At 60.7% G+C, this 18633-nt stretch overlaps 2 protein-coding genes across 3 annotated transcripts; one reads left to right on the forward strand and one right to left on the reverse strand.

Annotated features, from left to right (window-relative positions):
* The first annotated feature begins 641 nt into the window (after nt 1–641).
* Nucleotides 642–8824, forward strand: LOC309449842 (acidic leucine-rich nuclear phosphoprotein 32 family member B). 2 transcript variants are annotated; one of them, XM_082072319.1, is made up of 7 exons: nt 642–772; nt 3123–3272; nt 3711–3833; nt 4691–4889; nt 5173–5297; nt 5724–5787; nt 7012–8824. In XM_082072319.1, exons 1-7 carry the CDS (start codon nt 719–721, stop codon nt 7098–7100), a joined length of 804 nt encoding a protein of 267 aa, XP_081928445.1. In that variant the 5' UTR covers nt 642–718; the 3' UTR covers nt 7101–8824. The 2 variants fall into 2 exon arrangements, with proteins under 2 accessions (XP_081928445.1, XP_081928446.1); XM_082072320.1 differs by having other exon boundaries at nt 5176–5297.
* Nucleotides 8825–9886: 1062 nt separating this feature from the next.
* On the reverse strand, nt 9887–18364 carry ZNF414 (zinc finger protein 414). Its single transcript, XM_082072045.1, has 9 exons — nt 18279–18364; nt 13970–14103; nt 13043–13144; nt 12863–12970; nt 12501–12606; nt 11821–12344; nt 11427–11477; nt 10622–10783; nt 9887–10325 (listed from the first exon to the last, which is right to left on the reverse strand). Exons 2-9 carry the CDS (start codon nt 14037–14039, stop codon nt 10249–10251), a joined length of 1200 nt encoding a protein of 399 aa, XP_081928171.1. The 5' UTR covers nt 14040–14103; nt 18279–18364; the 3' UTR covers nt 9887–10248.
* Nucleotides 18365–18633: the final 269 nt, after the last annotated feature.

The raw sequence follows: 18633 nt of genomic DNA on the forward strand, positions 1-18633 counted from the left end.
GGGCCAGGCTCTGCCACCTTCACCATGAAGAAGTTTCTTCTCATATTCAAGTGGAACCTCCTGTGTTCCAGTTTGCACCCATTGCCCCTTGTCCTGTCACTGGTTGTCACTGAGAAGAGCCTGGCTCCATCCTCCTGACACTCCCCCTTTCCATATTGATCCCCATGAACGAGTGCCCGCTCAGTGTCCTCTTGTCCAGCTCCAGAGCCCCAGCTCCCTCAGCCTTTCCTCCCACGGGAGATGCTCCACTCCCTGCAGCATCTTGGTGGCTGCGCTGGACTCTCTGCAGCAGTTCCCTGTCCTGCTGGAACTGAGGGGCCACAACTGGACACAAGATTCCAGGTGTGGTCTCCCCAGGGCAGAGCAGAGGGGCAGGAGAACCTCTCTGACCTACTGACCACCCCCTTCTAACCCACCCCAGGTCCCATTGGCTTCCTTGGCCACCAGGGCGCAGCGCAGTCCCAGGGGGCGCGCGGTGACGGGGCGGGGCCGGCAGGGGGCGCTGCGGCGCGGAGCGGGGTTGGCGCGGCGCTCGCGCGGCCGGCAGGGGGCGCGGCGCGCGGCCCTTTGTTGCCGTTGGCGCCTTCTCGGCGCGGGCGGCGGCGGCGCGCGCGGGCTCGAGCGGGAGGCGGCGGCGCGGGGCGGGGCGGCGGGAGCGGCGCGGGGCGCGCGGGGAGCTCGGGGCGGCGCGGGGAGCGGAGCGCGGGGCGGCGGGAGGATGGAGATGAAGAAGCGGTTGACGCTGGAGCTGCGCAACAAGAAGCCGAGCGAGGTACCCGGGGCCGTGCGGCGCGTGGCGGGCGCGGCGGGGTGGGGTGGGGAGGGGAAACCGGGGCCGCACGTGGTGCGGGGGCGGCGGGGGGACGGGGGGAGCCCGGTCCGGAGGGTCCCGCACGGCGGGAGGGGGTTGAGCGGGAACCGGGGGTGCGGAGTGCGCGGCGGGGCGCTCCCCCCCCCCCCCCCCCAGCATGGCGGCGCGCACGTGCGCGGCGCGGCCCGGCCTTGGGCGGTGGCGGCGGCGGCCGGGCCGGTCCCGGTCTGTCCCGGAACGGGGGCGACGGGCGGCGGGGGCGGCCGGGCCGGGCCGGGCTGTGCCGCGCTGGCTCCCACCGCGCCGCGGCCTCGCGGCAAGGCCGGTGCGGCCCCGCGCAGCCATGGCGGCTCGGCCATGTTCGCGGCCGCCCGGGCCTGCCCCGGCCCGCCCCGCCGGGCTCCCCCGCCCCGGGGCTCCGGGGGCCGCGCTGTCAGAGCTCCGCGGCCGCCTCAGCGCCGGCTGTCCCGGCGCCAGGCCCGAGCGGGGCAGCCCGGGGCGCTCTGGGTGCCGGAGCTGCCGCTCCCGCCGCCCGGGCTCAACCGCCTCAACTTTCCGGCTCCCGGCGGGGGAAGCGGAGCCGCCCGCTCTCCATGGGCCGGGCCCGGGGCTCCGCACCTCCCGGCGGGGCCGCGGAAAGGCGGCTGCCCCTTATCTGGGCCCGGCCGGCAGCGAGATAGCGGGGGCTGTCACTCGGGTCGGGGCCAGGTTGCCGTGTCACAGCGGCGTGCGGAAAAGCGGCGCTTTTGCTGGAGATTCGTGGCTGGCGAAGGGGTTTGCGGGAGGAGGACGATCGGAGGAGCCGCAGCGTCCCCCTGGGGCTGCGGGGCTGCCCTGGGTTGGCACCGGGGAGGTTTTGGGGGGTCAGAGCCCGTGTGCCCGGGCAGCGGGAGGGACCGGCCGGGCCGGGCTCTGCGCCGGCTCAGAGCTGCCCCAGCCGGGCTGGCCCGCACCCGGTGCCGCTCGGGCTCCCGCGGTGCCCGCTCCGACAAGATGGTGGCTTTGGCCACGTTCACCCCGCCGTGGGGATCTCGGGGCAGCCGGAGGCTTCTCCGCGGTGTCGGGAGCAAAATGAGCTCAGCTACAAAACTCTGGGCTGAGCCCGTCGGCCGCGCAGCTTGAAGCCCCGACCAGCGAGACCACGTCTGGAGTTTGGAGCGTTAAGGTTGTTTTAAATACACTTTGCCTTACCGGCAGCAGAGTTTCGGGTCTGCTGTGCCGCCCTGGCAGCACAGGCTCTGGATTTATTAACGCTCCAAACCCCATAACCCAGCAGTGGGGGCACAGGACAGACCCCCCCACTTCCCAGAAAATCTGGCCCAAAATTTCCACCCATCTGCAGCTCAGACCCCTCCAAGCGGAGGCAGCGAAGACGACGTTCATGGCAATGGCTTTTTAGAAACTGAAGTATTTATTAAAAGTTTTATCCAAATTCTGTAACAAAAGATACAAAAGGGCTGGAGATCCTTATTTCTGGGACTAGTCTGACCAATCAAAACCTGACGGTTACTAGGCTAATATAAGAGGTGAAACGGGAACGCCGCAAAGGGGGAATTTGGAGAGGGTGATTTTTTTGCATCTTGCTGTGGAGAATGTGTGGGCTCAAAGTGAGTTTTGGCAGCGGCCTGGGAGAGCTGGGGCTCGAGCTCTCACCTGCGCTTTGGGGGAGATGGGGGTGCCGGGTATGTTCCCCCTCCGGGCGGTTTGGGGGTAGCAGTTCTGTGCTGGTGCTTCGTGGTGCTGATGCCAGAGGGGGTTGAGGTTTGTGCTGAATTACAGCAGCGATGGCTGCGGTGTGTGTCATCTGTGCTGGGCAGAAACGTGAGATGCCATCGGTGGTCCTGCCCTGGGAGCCCGAGGGTGAGCTCGGCTGCTCAGACACCTGATGTGTCACCTCGGCGTGGGGACCGTCACAGGGAAACAAATCCTCTGGGTGCAAGTTTTCCAGCACCCCAGTGGTGTGGGGGAGAACGTTGAAGGGCACAAAACCAAATGACCTTGCTTGGCCTCTTAGTGAAACCTGAAGCGTGACTCTCCGAAGGCTTTTTGGTGCCCTTGTGCGTGAAATGTTTTGATGCGACTTTGTGGTTCGACCCCGTAGTGCTTCTTAGCGGAGAAGGTGAAGTTGGGCTGGTGGCGCGTGGCTCGTGCTTCGAGGTTGGAGTCCGAACCACCACGATTCTCACCTTGTGCCCTCACAAAACGTTGTTTGGCTTTGAGATCTTGCATGTCCCTTAATGTAAAGGGGACGTTCAGCCCCAGCGCCTGCTTTGGGGCGTCACTGGTGACAGCTGGGGGTGTCTGTCGGCAGGTGAAGGAGCTGGTTCTGGACAACTGCCGCTCGGACGATGGGAAGATCGTTGGGCTCTCCTCGGATTTCGAGAACCTGGAGTTCCTCAGCATGATCAACATCAACTTGCTGTCCGTCTCCAACCTCCCCAAACTCAACAAACTGCGGAAGGTGAGTCAGACCTGTGGTCCCACTTCTCCTGCCTTTTCCCACTGACGATTATTTTCCCTGCATTTGCCAGAAAAAGGCAAGTTTTGCTTTTTCCTCTGCTCCTACAACCTGAGCAAGTGAGAGAGGGTATTTTTCAGCATGCAACAAAATGCTTTAGAGCTCGTTATACGTTATACTCTTTTGCTGTTGAGCTGCTGTCTGAAGCTTCAGTAACATCATAAATACTTTGGATTTTAGAGCACGTGCCCCTGAGTCCTGCAGTGCGGAAATACTGTGAAAAGGGGTTTTAAGTGAAAACCTGAACCGCTGCTCTGTGTCGTGGTCTAACAAACAGGGTCTGGCCCTGGGTTGCCTGCTGTAGTCTGCTTCTCAGAGCCATTTTATTCCCCGTGTTGCAAGCCAAGACGCTTTGTGACCATTTGAATTCCCTCCTGGCAGCTGGAGCTGAGCGATAACAGGATTTCTGGTGGCCTTGAAGTTCTAGCAGAGAGAACTCCTAACCTGACACACTTGAACCTAAGCGGCAACAAGATCAAAGACATCAATACCCTGGAGCCCTTGGTGAGTGGGAGGCCGTGCTGGAACCTGAGGGCTGACGTTGTTTCCTTTGGGGAGCGTGTCTGTGCAGCACAAGTCCAACGTCTTGGTAACTGTTCCAACAGCACTTCGTGGTTCTGATGGGAACAGATGAGTGGGTCCAATTTGAGGCTGGGCTAATAGTTAATGGCTCCTCTGTCTGGAAAACCAGCAGCCAGTTGCTAAAAGAAGCGTGAAATTGGGCTGGATGAGTAAAACTGTGGATGCAGTGCTCAGTGTCCATCTGAGAAAGGACCGTTAATGGGTCGGATGCGGTTGGAGGTAGGTGGCACCTGGGGTGTCATGGAGCTGAGTTGCTTGGACAGCAGTCAGGGTGTCCGTCACGTCAGACCAAAGGCGCTGGGACCCTCTCGCCCGGGTGCCGTCACAGCGTGCGTTGTGGGGGGTTCCGGGCCGTCCGAGCTGCCCCAAGGAGGGCTGGTGCCTTGCAATCCTGACTCTGGGGCGTTTGCCTCGTTGTCTGATGCCTTTGGTCCCTCCGTGTCCTCCAGAAAGAGCCTGAAATGTTTCGGACAGGATGGGTCCTGCTCGGGGAGCTGGGCTTGCTGTGCTTGTTGCACGCCCGTTCCAAAGGGAGCGAGATCTGCAAATGGATCCACAGGGAGCTGACTCCAAGGAGGGGAAACTAGGACAGAGGAGCTGGAAAGAAATCTTTGGTTACATTTAGCAAGAGCAAGAACTTCTCTCAGTCTGAGGAGCAAATAGTGCATGCAAAGACACTTCTGTACTAGATCTTTGTAGCAAACCAGCTGTTCTCTGATGGCTGCCTGATATTCAAACGGTGTCAACTTGTAAATAATCTAACAAATTGATCTTTGCAGAAAAAGCTGCCAAACTTGCATAGTCTGGACCTCTTCAACTGTGAGGTGACGATGCTCATCAACTACCGGGAGAGCGTGTTCACCCTCCTGCCCCAGCTCACCTACCTGGACGGGTTTGATGCTAATGACCGGGAAGCCCCTGACTCAGACCCTGAAGCAGACGGGGATGGGCTGGAAGATGAGTATGAGAACGGGGAAGGTGAGGATTTTCTCCTCTTGATTTTTCTGGCTGGGGAACAACCCTTTTTCCCCTTCTGTTGCTAAATAGAGGGGGATTATAACTTGGCAGTGAAGTGGGGGCAGCCTGGGTAACCCCTCTCCCTCCCTTGGCAGCCTGAGTAAGGAACGAGACGTGCTGCAAGTGTTTTGGCACCTCGTGCACGCGTGTTCTGTGTGATTCCCGCTGCTCACGTCGCGCTGGCGTTGCAAGCGGGAATGTCCTGTCTGGAACTGTCACGCTTACCTCCTCCTTCTTTTGCTAGAAGGTGAGGAAGAGGAGGATGATGATGATGAGGAAGATGATTTGGATGAAGAAGTCATTGATGATGAAGAAGATGAAGATGATGATCTGGAAGGTGAAGAGGAGGAGGATGGAGTAGACGATGAGGTGAGGCTTTCAGTACAAATCACCACCACATTGCTGTGTACGGTGGCGCCTTTGTCCCTTCATCTGGTGACCCATCTGACCAGATGTCCCAGGTGACTCTTTGGGGGCAGATCTGCTGAGTGTCACTGCGTGTTCTGCCTCTTCCCATACACCTTTAGACTCGTGGTCCACAACCACCATCCCTGCAGGTGTTTCAAAGGCGGATAGACGAGGTTCTCGGGGACATGGGGCAGTGCCAGGTGTGGGTTAATGGTTGGAGTCGATGATCTTCAGAGTCTCTTCCTACCACAATGATTCTGTGATTCTACGACTTGTTTATTGCTTGGCCCGGTACTTCCCGTGGCTTCAAGTGATAAAGCCGCCCTGCTGCAAAATGACACCGCGGGATTGTGGTTCTTGCAACAAAACGCCTTCTTTTGACTCCAGGAGGAAGATGAGGAGGAAGATGGTGAGGACGATGAAGAAGATGAAGCTGATGAAGCTGATGATGGTGAGTCAGATCTTCACAAAGTGCTTGCGAAGCTGCCTCAGCAGTCTCACACGCTCGCTGGTTTTGCAGAGCTTTCCAAGCTCGGCGCCTGCAGTTGTTCCTTGATTAGAAGTGCAGCGTATGCTCATGGGCACCGCTCAAGCTGTTGCTTATGCCTGGCTATTAAATAGCGGTTATAAACCAAGGGGTCACACAGTGGTGATGGACAAACAGGCTTCAGTGCCTGCTAATACCAACCGAGCTGGGTAAATCGCCAAGTGCTAAAGAGAGAAATTGCCTAGGAAAACATAAGTAGCTTGAGGTGCCAGTCCGTGCGTCTGTCTCGGAAGCCGTTGTCAGCGTGTGCGTGAGATGCTCCTGGAGGGACACGGTCGTGTCTCAGCTCTGGAGGGGAGGGCAGACCCGAGGCCACACTCCTGGTTGTGACAAACCGCAAACACCCGAGTGCCCCTCGGCAGAACAGCTGACGTGACTGTGGATGATCCTGAATGACCTTGGGCAGAAATGACTCAGTTCTATGTTTTTGGGGGTGCTCAACACTGGAGAGGGTCAGGTGTAAGGCAACAAAGATGCTGCAGGGAGTGGAGCATCTCCCATGTGAGGAAAGGCTGAGGGAGCTGGGGCTCTGGAGCTGGACAAGAGGAGACTGAGGGGGGACTCATTCCTGGGGATCAATATGGAAAGGGGGAGTGTCAGGAGGATGGAGCCAGGCTCTTCTGGGTGACAAACAATGATAGGACAAGGGGTAATGGGATCAAGCTGGAACACAAGAGGTTCCACTTAAATTTGAGAAGAAACTTGTTTGGGGTGAGGGTGGCAGAGCCTGGCCCAGGCTGCCCAGGGGGTTGTGGAGTCTCCTTCTGTGCAGACATTCCAACCCGCCTGGACACCTTCCTGTGTCACCTCATCTGGGTGTTCCTGCTCCATGGGGGGATTGCACTGGATGAGCTTTTGAGGTCCCTTCCAAGCCCAAACATCCTGTGATACTGTGAACAACAGCAAAAAAAACGCCAAAACCCAACAAACATTTTCAATGTAGGATACTTGGAGGTCATAGAATGGTTAATGTCTCGTGCTAGTCCAGGCTTTTGTGGGTGCCAGGCGGAGCTGGGCAGGGTGATCTCTGCTCCGCAGTGGTGCCGGTCTGGTCCGGTAAAGCCGGCGCCACGGGTCAGGCTGTTCCGCGAGGCCGAGCAGAGCTTCACGCTTCACCTCTTTTTGCAGACCTTCCGCGAGGCGAAAAGAGAAAACGAAATCTAGAGGATGAAGGAGAGGAAGATCCAGAAGACGAAGAGGACGATGAGGATGACTGATCCGAGCGAGCCAATCAGTTTTACAGACTCTGACTGTGCTTGTCTTAACCTCCCCGTTGTGTCTATGTGAGACTGTAAATCCCCGTCTCCCGCTCCTCCCCCCTTTGTATGGCTGCAGCATCCACAATATATTTTTTTAAGATGTAGAATACTGTAGGCATTCAGGGGAATCTTCCATACAAGGCTCACTTTCTCACAAGTATCTCATGACCAAAGGCTTTCTCCGTTCTGTGGTTTGTGCAGCAGTTTGCAAAAACAAAAAAAAAAAAGAAAAAAGAGAAATAAGTTTCCTCCTAGGGTATCTTTGTGTCTGAAATCAGCCTCGCCACACTGGACCCAGAGCTCCAGCTGACAGCAACGGAGGCGGCTGGCGCCCGCACGCCCTCAGAGCAGCTTTTCCGAAGACGCTTGAGCCATCTTGAGCAGTGGGTACCAACCTGGGTCATCCGAGTGGACTCAAAGCGAACGGTCGCTGAGGTCTCTCTCTGATCAGAAATAACGGTGATGTGATCGCTGGAGATGCTTGAAGATACTTTAGCGCTGGGGAATGGGGGTGCCCGGGGGCTTGGGGCGGGGGGTTGGCTGCTTGCATGACCTGGTACCTCTGACGATGCACCTTGCAGTAGCCCTACACTTGCTTTCCTATTTTTATTCTTATAAACTGGAATATTTTTTTCCTGGTGGCCGCTAATACCTTTCACTTGGATGTCCAAGTAAGTCTGATTCTTTTTGGTGTTCATTTTACGTTGTTGCGGCTGCGAGCTGCTGTGACGAGGCCCCTCGTCCTCCCGCAGCAGCCGCTCGCCTTTCGGAGAGATAGGAAAGGGCAAGTTGAGGGATACTGCGCTTCTCTCGACCTCCGTTTCGCACTGTACAGAAACACCTTCAACCAGTATCACTGTGATGCACCTAACTCGGCGTTCCCGGGAGTCCGTGTTAGCCTGTATGTTCTCAGGGTCCTTCTGCCCAGCTCTGGACAGTCTCCTCGGCGGTGTCCGCATCCTCCTCCTCCTCCTTTCAGCACGAAGAGCAATCGCAGCTCTCACCCGCTCGGCTTTACGCCAAGAAGGTGCCGTGGAGGACGTGTCCCCCGTGTCCCCGCGGTGCCTGGAAGGGGGACAAGGGGGGGATTCAGCCAGGTGGGTTTTGACCCCTCGCCAGCCCTTTCTCTGCATGGAGGGGTCCAGTTGGCACATCCCTTGGTTTTGGGGGAGAATCAGCCCCGTGGCACCCAAGGGACGGCACCTGCTGGGTGCTGGGGGGGTAACCGCTGTTCTCCTGCTGTTGAGGTGCCCACGGGCACTTTGGGGGGTTCCCGGGGGATCCCGGCGCTGGGGGGCGAGACGCGCGGTTCCCACGGCGGGGGGGGGGTGTGTTGCGGCACATCCGACTTTCTGTTGCTTTTGTTTCTGTTCTCGCTGTTCTCTTGCATTGTACAGTAGCTGTAACCATTCGGAGAAGAACTAGTCCTGTAAAATGCAAACTGAGTAACTTATAAATGTTAAAAAGGAATTTTTAAAAGAAATTTCAGAGCAGCAGTTACTTCTAATTTTTTTTTTTCCCTGCATTTTTAGCAGATTGTATGGATCTTATATTAGCCTAGTAACTGTCAGGTTTTGATTGGTCAGACTAGTCCCAGAAATAAGGATCTCCAGCCCTTTTGTATCTTTTGTTACAGAATTTGGATAAAACTTTTAATAAAGACTTCAGTTTCTAAAAAGCCATTGCGATGAACGTCGTCTTCGCTGCCTCCCTTGGGGGGGGTCTGAGCTGCAGACGGGTGGAAATTTTGGGCCAGATTTTCTGGGAAGTGGAGGGGGGGTCTGTCCTGTGCCCCCACTGCTGGGTTATGGGGTGGGAGGAGGAAGAAGGTGGGTGTTTGGGGTACAGACACAGGTGGGGAGAGGGAACCCCAGGGGCGGGACCATGGGGTCCCTTGCTGTTTGCTGAGGGGGTGTCGGCAGTGGAGGGGGGAGCATCCTCAGGCCCTGCAGGGCCGGAGAAGGGGTGCAGAGCAGCTTTGCTCCCCACTGCTGCTTTGGGGGCTGCTGCACCCCAGTGCTGCCTGTGCCGCCCACTCAGCGCCCCCCCGCCCCCCATTTCACACACAGCCTCGCTGCCCCCCCCCCCCGCACCCCCCCATCTGTGCAGGGAGCCCCCGCTCCCTCCTGGGCATGGGGCAGCAGTGCTGGAGCTGCAGCTCAGGCTGTCTGTCCGTCCGGCTCTCCCTGGGTTCTGTCCGTCCTCAATGTGCCAGCACTGCCTTTGGTGACTCCCCCACCCGAGAGGCGCAGCCTCCGTCCCAGCGCTGAGCTGTGGGTGCCGGGGGTCCCCAGGACCTGTGTTTTGGGGTGAGTGAGTCTGGGACAGAGGAAGCTCCAGGAGCAAGAGCCAGGGCTGAGCCAGCAGTGGGGCAGCCCCCCCAAGGTTTGTGTGCAGTCCCGGGGCTGGGGGCAGCACCCGAGCTGGGGTGCGGAGCAGCGGGTGCCAGCGGCACCAGTTTAGAACAAATTCTTCCCCTGGCCAGGAGGGGCTGGCACCCGTGGGTGAAGCAGGACCCACGTCTCAGGAGCCCTCCATGGTTTGGGATGGGTTGAAAGGGGCTTGGGGTGGGGGGCAGGGAGACCCCCTTCTCCTCCCCCTTCCCCACCCAGGGCAGGACCAGCCCACACTGCTGGGCCCACCCCCATCTGTTCGCCCTTTGGATGGGGGGATCCTTAGGGCCAGCACCGCTCCCCATCGCCGCAGCCGCCGTGGGGACCGACACAGGCTCTCCCGCCCGCCGCTCCTGTACAATTCCCATTTATTAGTTCAAGATCTCATTCCAGACAAGTCCACTAACTCCTGTGCAACCTCCTGGGCTCCCCCCGCCCAGAGCCCCTGGAGCTGAAGCAATGAACCCTTTAGGGGCAGGAGACGCAGGAGGCTGGGGGCTTCGAGGTTCCAAAACCAAAAGGGAAGGTAGAAATTAAAGACAACAAAACAACCCCAAACCAGCCCCCTCCCTGCCCCTCAGTGCTGGGGGATGCTCCCGGTACCCGGGATGGTGGGTTCCTCTCCCAGCGCGGGGACATGGGGCGGTGTGGTGTCCCCTGCCCGGCTGTGGGGGTTTGGGGGCGCAGGAGCAGTCCCGTGGGCGCCAGGGCCGTCAGAGCTGGGAGTACAGGGAGTTCTCCATGTCCGGCGGCAGCTTCGGGTGGAAGGAGGTGATGCCCACCCCGAAATCTGGAGGGAGAGGGAAGAGAGGAGTCAGCACCACAGCCCCACACTTGCACCCCAAAGCCCTGTGAGGCTGCTCGGGGGTTCGTACCCAGTCGGGGGGGACACAGGGAGGACACACAGACACCCCCCCACCCAGGACATTGCTGTGGGCAGCAAAGCCAGACCCCACTGCCCACCCCCATGGCTGGTCACCCCCCTCCAGGGCAGCAGGATCCATGTGGGGCAGCTCGAGCCCCTTCCCCATGAGCATCCCAGCACTGGGGTCCCTCCTGTTCCCCCCCCCCCGCCAGGGTCCGTACCCATCCCTGCGTCCATGCGCGCGGGCGGCGCGGGGGGGTTCTTGCGGTGGTCCTCAATGTGCAGCGTCATCTCCTCGCGCGAGGCCGTGGAGTAGGGGCACTGCATGCAGGTGTAGCGGCCCCGCGTGTGCTCCCACACGATGCGGCTGTTGGACGAGTGTCCTGCAAGGACGGGACAAGAGGGAAGCACGGCGGCCCCCGGCACGGCCGGTATTGGGGGGGGGCTGTGCCGGAGCCCCCGCGCTGGCGGGAGACGTGCGGGGTGCGGGGGGGGCGGCCCCAGGTGCCGGCAGCATCGTGCTGGGTGCGGTGGGGCTCAGATCAGACAGTGCTATGGGGGCAGGAGCACCCCCACTCCGAGCCCCACATGCATGGGGTCCCTTCCCCATGGACGAAACCCCAAATGTGGCAGCAGGAAGCAAGGCTGTGCCCCCCGGTCCCCTCCTCCCTTTGTCCGTCGGTCGGCTCTCCGCACCCCATGGAGCGAAGTTTCCAGCTACAGGGCTGGGGGGGCTCAAGCCCAAGCAGCTGCGGCAGCTCCTGCTCCTGCTGCTTCTGCCCACGGGCGCCAGAGGAACCAGCGCGGTGGCTCCCGGGGGTGCCGCTGCTGACCCCCCATCTCCAGCCCTACCTGGGCAGCATCCCCTCTCCGCAGCTCCCAAAAATGAGGGAGCCTGCCCTCCCCTCCGCTCTCTGGGAGCAGCACAGCCCCGCGGGGCCTCACCCAGCCCCTGCAGCCCCCCCCTGCCCCCCGCCCCCCCAAAGTGACAGAAAGCAGCCCCCAACCAGTAGGCGCCAAACTAACCTGCGGTCACTCCTGAGCCAAAGCATGGGAGGAGTGGGCTGACACTCACACCTGCGGAGGGAATCGAGGGCCAAGACAAGCATTAGGTCTTCCCCTCCCTGGGGTCGGGGTGGGGAGACACCGATGTGGGGGGCAGATCGAACCTGGCCCCCCCGCCTCGCACCCCCAGCACGCTGGGGAGCAGCAGGGCCGGGAAAATTTGGAGGCTTTTTGTTTTTGGTGGTTGCTGGCGCTTTCTCCAATCGAGCATCCCTGCGGGTGGGATGGACGGGGGTGCAGGTGGGATGGGGCCGGGGGGGCGCCGGGACAGCCGGAGGGGGATCCTCAGCTCTGGGTGCTGCTGGTCAAGGCGGGAGCAGAAGAAGGTTTTCCCCGAAGGGCCCCGTGTGCTCACCTTGGCTTTTCTTCCAGACGGCGTTGGAGACGGGGGGCCCGTGGCCCGGCACGTAGGGCCGCAGGCGGTGCTGCGCCAGGGGCTGGGGCAAGCCGTAGGGCGAGGGGTGCACGTAGGGCAGGAACGGCCCCGGCACCGAGGAAGGGGCTGGCCCCGAGAACCGAGTCAAGGACGACGGTCCGAAAAGGCCGGGCTCCAGCAGCGGGAAGGGGTGCGGGGCCGGCGACACCAGCGGCACGGCCTCCAGCGAGCCGGGCAGCTCGGGGAGGCTGGCGGGGGTCACCGGGGCAGAGTCCATGCTGGGGAGGATGGCTTCTTTCTCCGGGGGCCGGATAACGCTCAGGAGCTTGGGCAGCGCCTCGGGGGGCTTGGTGGGGGGCTCCTTCTCCGGGGCAGAGGTAGCAGGCGGGACGGGCTTGTCGGCTTTGGGGGGGGGCGCGGGGCTGCTGGCGCTGTCGGAGCAGACGTGCAGGTGCTTGAAGAGCGAGCGGTGTGTCCGGAAGCGCAGCAGGCAGTTCTCACACCTGGGGGGGCCGGGGAAGCGGCGTCAGCATCAGCGTTCACCTTCGCATCCCCCCACCCTGGAGGGGTGTGCAAGGGGGGGAACCCCTGTGCTCGGGGCTGTTTGGGCGCTGCCCCACAGGTGGGATGCGGATGGGATGGGGACCAGCGGGACTCACTTGAAGTAGCGGTTGGGCTTGTAGTGCACCTTCATGTGGGCCATGAGGTCCTGCATGCTGGGGAAGGTCTCCGTGCAGCCCAGCGTGGGGCACTGGAAGGTTTTGCCTGAGCAAAGAAATGGGGTTACAGAGTCAGTACCAGCCCAGCTGCACTGCACTGCACCCCCAGGCACCCCTGGGCCGGGGCAGCCCCACCAGTGGGTCTGCAGCGCCTCCCATGCTCTCCCCACTCCTGTCCAGTGCTGTGCAGCATCTCCTGCAGCCACAGGCACCACCAGCACTGCCCGAGCTCCAAGCCTTGCTTTGCCACCTCCCAGCCAAACAAAGGCATCCTGGAGGGACACAGGGCGTCCCAGTCTTACCCTCGAGGGACTGCGTGGGTCTGTAGTGGACCTTCAGGTGGTCCATCAGCTCCTGCATGCTGGGGAAGGCCAGTTTGCAGCCGTAGCTCGAGCACTGGTGATGCTTCCCTGGAAGGAGACAGATGTGTTGGTCCCATTCCCGCTGTTGCTGTCACCTCCGCGGGGCAGAGCTGGGCTCACCTGGGACAGGTCTGCGCTTCAGCGGCCGCAGGTCCTGGGCTGGGGTCCCTCTGCTCCCCACCACCGGCATCGCGCCGCCGGGCAGAGCCGCTTCGCTGCAGCCTGCAGGGACAGGCCCTTGGGCAGCGCAGGCAGCGCCAAGCGCCACCCCCGGCCCAAACCACGGCCCCCTCTGCCCTCCTCCCCACCCTTGGCAAACAGGGGTGCGGGCAAACGGGGGGCTGGGGGGATCAGGCTTGGAAGGGGCTGGAGATGGTCACAGAATCACAGAATCATTTTGGTTGGAAAAGCCCCTCAAAATCATGGAGTCCAACCATAACCCAGCCCCGGCACTGCCCCATTTCCTGAGAACCTCATGTCCGTCTGTCCAGCCCTCCAGGGATGGTGACTCCAGCACTGCCCTGGGCAGCCTGTTCCAATGCCCCACAGCCCTTTGGGGAAGAAATTGTTCCCCAGATCCAACCTCAACCTCCCTGGCGCAACTTGAGGCCGTTTCCTCTGCTCCTGGCGCTTGTTCCTGGGGAGCAGAGCCCGACCCCCCCTGGCTCCAAGCTCCTTTCAGGCAGTTCAGAGATCAGAAGGTCTCCCCTCAGCTCCTGTTCTCAGCTGAACCCCCAGGTCCCTCAGCCGCTCCCATCACACTTGTGCTCCAGCCCCTTAGCAGCTCCGTTCCCTTCTCTCAACTCGCTCCAGCACCTCAGTGAGACAGGGGTGTCCTTGCTCTAGAAAAAGCCGCCAGCGCAAAGGCAAAGCCGGTGATGAACATGCTGGGCGATGCCACGTGCACACCCCCGCACAGCCTCAGGGTGCTCCCAGCCACCCCTCTGGGGTGGGATTCAGCCAAAGGGACCACACAGCAAAAGGAGCAAAAGGCTCCTCCTGCCCCGAATCCTGTCGCCAACCCCATCCCGCAGCACAAGGACTCACCTGCACCCTCTCCGCTGTATTTACCCCCCAGGGAGAAGGTGGGTACAGCCTCATCCTTCTCCGTCTTCATGGCCTGGCCGCTGGTGTGCGCGGGATGAGGTTTGTCCTGCCGACAGCGTCTTCTCCCAGTGATGCTACACCGGGCGCAAGGGTGAGAGGTTAAACGCTGGCATAGAGCGATGTGACTGCCTCCTCCTCCTCCTCCTCCTCCTCCTCGGTGCCTCGTCCCTGTGAGACCAACCCTCCTGCTCGGGGACCCCCCGGGCCAAGCTGGCAGGAGGTTCTGGCTTCACCGGGGCTTTGCAGCATCTCTGCACAGGGAGCTTTGGGGCAAGGTCCAGCATCTATAGTCAACCCCCCCCCCAAAACCACAGGACTCCCCTCCCCGCCGAGGCGGTGCAGTCTCAGTGCCACCAAACGGGGACTGCAGGAGCTCCAGCCCCCAGCCACGCTGGGGGGCTCATTGGACAATCCCCCCATCCCAGTTTCAAAGGGTTTTCCAGCCAAGAGGAGCAGCTGGTCCCATTGCCCCATTCCCAGCTGATGTGTGGGGACGGTTCCTCCACACAACCCACATCAGATGGTCCCCAAAATTCAGCTGGCTCAGCCCCATGGAGCCTCGGCATGAGGCTTCAATGTGCAAAAGCCAGCTACCAAATCCTGATACCAAAGCATCTGAAAAGTCCCTTATTCTGGGAGACTTCTCAATAGTCTCCTAACCTCAAAGTTAACAAGAAAACAACGACGACAACAACAATAACAATAATACAAGGTGTTTCAAAAAGATGGACCCCATTTCCAAGCTGTATATTTCACAATGGCAACATGTTACAATGACACAAAAATTTACAAAGGGTTTAACAAGTTACCAAGTTTACAAACGTTCACTCCACCTGCTGTACGGACAACATCGAGACAATAGTTGAACTCATAGCCATGCCCACCTTTTTGAAACACCATGTAATAATGATAATGATAGTGATAATAATAATAAGCACTGGGTGTGTGGAGTGGCTGCAACATGCAGCTGGTTATAGGGTTAATGTTTCCCCCCAGAGCGCGGTGACTCTGAGCACAAATGTCCCTGGGGATCGGTCACGTCCATCCCCCCCCGCCCTGCCAGCCCTGCCCGTTATCATCTGCTCAAGAGGCATTTCCCAGCTTTCCCGCTGCAGCCCGGCTGTTACTGCAGCAACCGGCGGCGCTGGGATTGCGACCCAGTGGTCAATGCACCAGCGGAGGGGGGGAATCCATGCAGGATTAGTCCTCCAGCTGCCCCCAGGCTTACGGCTTTGTTTGGGGGTTGTGTTGCTTCTTTTAGCTTTCGGTTTGCTCGCTCTGCACGCAGCGGCGGGGCCGGGGACGCGGGGTGGACACCCTGCGGAAAGTTCACGGCGGTTTCGATGGTGCTTTGTTTTATCAGGAGGGGGAACGGCCAGTTTTTGCTGGGAAAAATAGCCTGAGGAATCTCCTCTTGAGAGAAAAAGCATTAAAAGGGTCAAGGTAGGGCTGTGCCTTCCTGCTGTGCAGGGTCTGTGTGGCACTGCCACATTTCGGGGGCTGTCCCCAAGGCTGGGAGGCTTCAGTGCTGCTGGAGCATCTCCTGGTAACGTGAGTCCTGTAGCAAAGCTCCCCAGGTCCCCACCTGGAAGCGCTGACTCTGGATGAGTCCTCGATGTCACCGCCTGTCCCCATCCCGCTGACAGTCCCGTGGGGACCGACGGTCTTGGGATGAGGCCGGGAGGGAGCGGGACACTCGCACCTGCTGCACCAAGAGCACGAACAAGCTTTTTCAAGTCACCAGGAGATTCTTCCTCGGTAGCATCACAGCGGGGCTGCCGGCTCCTGCTGTTCCACGCTCAAACCCAGCAGCACCTGCAGATTTTCCAGCTTGTACCAAAACCTCCTTCCTCTCCCCTTCGCTGCGCTGTCCGATGCTGTTCTCCATTTCCCGGTTGTACCCTAGAGACGTGTTTCAAGTTGATTTTTCTCTGGAAAAGCTGAGAAAATGCCTCTTGAGTAGGTGCTAACGGGCAGGTCCGGTGAGGGCAGGTGGGACGGACGTGGGGACACCTCGTTGCCACCTGTGCCCATCTCCCTGTCCCACAACACCCTGCCAGAGCAAAGCTGACCACGGCAGGGGCCGTTTTGGCAGTGGACACAACGGCAGCACCACATACTGAGCCCAGGCGCTGGTTTTTGGGGAGCTGGTGGCACCTGCATCATTTTGCTGTCATTTCTCGCCTCCCATGGGACGGTGTCCAACTCTTCATTCTCCAGGACTCTCCATTCTGTAACCCAAGGATGCTGCTCCAACCCAGGTGCCACTGTACTGCCACTGTCCCCAGCGTGGCCACCGGAGACGTGACTCTCCCAGTGCCGGTGCAAACCCTGCCCTGGAAACCCAAATCCCGGAGCCACCGCAAACTTGGTGTCGCTTCTTGAAGGGTTTTCCTGCCACAGGTTCCATCTCCTTGAAAACCTGCCTGCAGCAAACTTCCTTCCTCCAGCCCCTGAGGTTAATGGGGACCCCGGGAAAATCCTTTTTGGGGGGTGATGGTGATGGGGTGCACAGGAGGGCTTGCAGCTACTGGCCATCCAGAGCAGCTGCCGGTGCTGATTCACTTAATAATTAATACAGCTCTTCTCCCTCAAATGAACCAGGGGCTTTATACGTATTGCCAAGCACGTAAGACTTTTACAAACCCACCCACGGAGGATAAATGGGACAAATAATCCTATTCGAGCATCTCCACATGGTCTGTGGCCAGAGGTTACACGGGCTTCCCGAAACGCAGCTCGCTGGCGTAGGAGATGAGAGACAAAGGCTCCGAACAAGGGGCTCATGTGATCGCTCAGCCGGGGAGCGGCGCGGAGGGAGGACGCGCGGGCTGTGACAGCAGCGCGGCGAGTCCCCCGCCCACCCCGGCACACGCTCCAGCCGCCGGTCATGGGGTTAAAATGCCCATTATACATTAAAATGCACGTCATAAATTCTCCCGGGACCTTCAGCCATCACAGGGAGCCCTACAAGAGCTGGAGAGGGGATGAAGATGCTCTGGGCATCTGTCACCCAGCAGCCCCAGGCTTGGTGATGCCCACTGTGACTTGGGCGCCCTAATCGCACCTTGGGCTGGAGCAAAGCTGCTGCTTCAATGTTTTTCCCCTTTACCTCACTCTGAGGACACCCCAAACCTTGGCGCAGCGGGTGCCAGTGGCAGCGTGGGCACCCAAGGGGCGAGCGCTGAGCCCCCGCACAGCCACTGTGCCACGTCCCCAGGGCAGACATGGGGACAGCTCAGCCAAGGCCCTTCGGTGGTTCCTTGGGAAGCATCTTTTCTTTCTGCCTTCGCCACAGAGCTGCCCTGGGGTCCCTGCCATGTCCCCCGCTTGCTCCAAGCCATGGGTGACCAGGGTGGCATGCGAATGGAGAAGAGCGGTGCTGCCATGTCCCCACGTCCCTGCACCGTCCTGGCGCCCGCCTTCACCTGGCTGCCCATGGCCAGCTGGGCTACATCAGCCCTTCAGCTGGGAAAAGTCCCTCTGTCCTTTCAGGAGCCATCTGGGGAGGACAGACCATCCTCCCTGAGCCCAGACAGAGCTGCCCCTGACCAGGCAGCCCCAGCCTCGGTCAAGTTCACACCATGACCGAGCTGTGGGAGCCCCCGCACTCCAGCAGCCGCATCCCCCCAACCTCTGACAGCAACAAAGCAGCTCCCACGTGTGTGGGAAGATGGAGAGACCGTGGAGAGACCCCGGTGGGTGCAGCCCCGGGATACTCGGGGTGGCAAAAAGGGTGCCAGTGCTCCCACGGGTCACACGCGCCTGCAAAAACTGGGGGCTCCAGCTCCCGTGGCCAGCTGTCCCTGTGCTACCAGCCCCGCAGGCAGTAACCCCACGGCTAGCAGCCTCCCCTGGGGAGCATCCCCACGGCTAGTGGTTTCTGTGGCTAGTAGCCCCCCCATGGGTAATACATCCACAGCTACTAGCCCTGTGAGCAATAACAGCCACGGCTCGCACCCCCCATGGCCAGTCACCCCACGGCTAGTGGCCCCATAACCTGCAGCCCCCCATGGGCAACAGCCCCACGGCTGGTGGCACCGGCACGGGCAGAGGGGTTTGCCCGGAGCGCCCCCCCCGCGCAGCCCCGCTGCGTGTCCCGGTCCTTGCAAAGCGCCGCTGTGACCCCGCTGCCAGTGTCCCCCCTTCCGGTGCCCCCTCCGTGTCCCCCGAGCCGGGGTCTCCCCGGTGCTGCCCCCCCGTCCCGTCCCGTCCCGTCCCGTCCCGTCCCGCCCCGTCCCGCACGTACCGGGGCTGCGGGGCCGGCGCCGCCCGGAGCGCATCAGCGCGGCCGCGGGGCCATTTTCTGCGCGGAGCTGTCGCGAGAGCGGGGGGGGGAACGGGGGGAGGAAGAAGCGGCGCGGAAGGGGGGGCGGGGGCGGCGGGGGGAGTCCGGCCCCGCCCCGGCTCCCACCGGCGGCTTTTCCCGGTGTTTTCGCACGACCCCTCCCCTTTACGCCCCCCCCCCCCCCGCCCCGGCAGCGGGAGCGCTCTGCATCTCAGCACTGCGGGCGGCCGGAGCGTCGCGGGGGCCATCGGAACATCCCAGGGCCCCTGGAGCACCTCGGACCTTCGGAACATCCCGGGGACTCAGATCATCCCAG

Source organism: Streptopelia decaocto (assembly GCF_964273445.1).
Source record: "Streptopelia decaocto genome assembly, chromosome: 24".
NCBI classification, from domain to species: Eukaryota; Metazoa; Chordata; class Aves; order Columbiformes; family Columbidae; genus Streptopelia; species Streptopelia decaocto.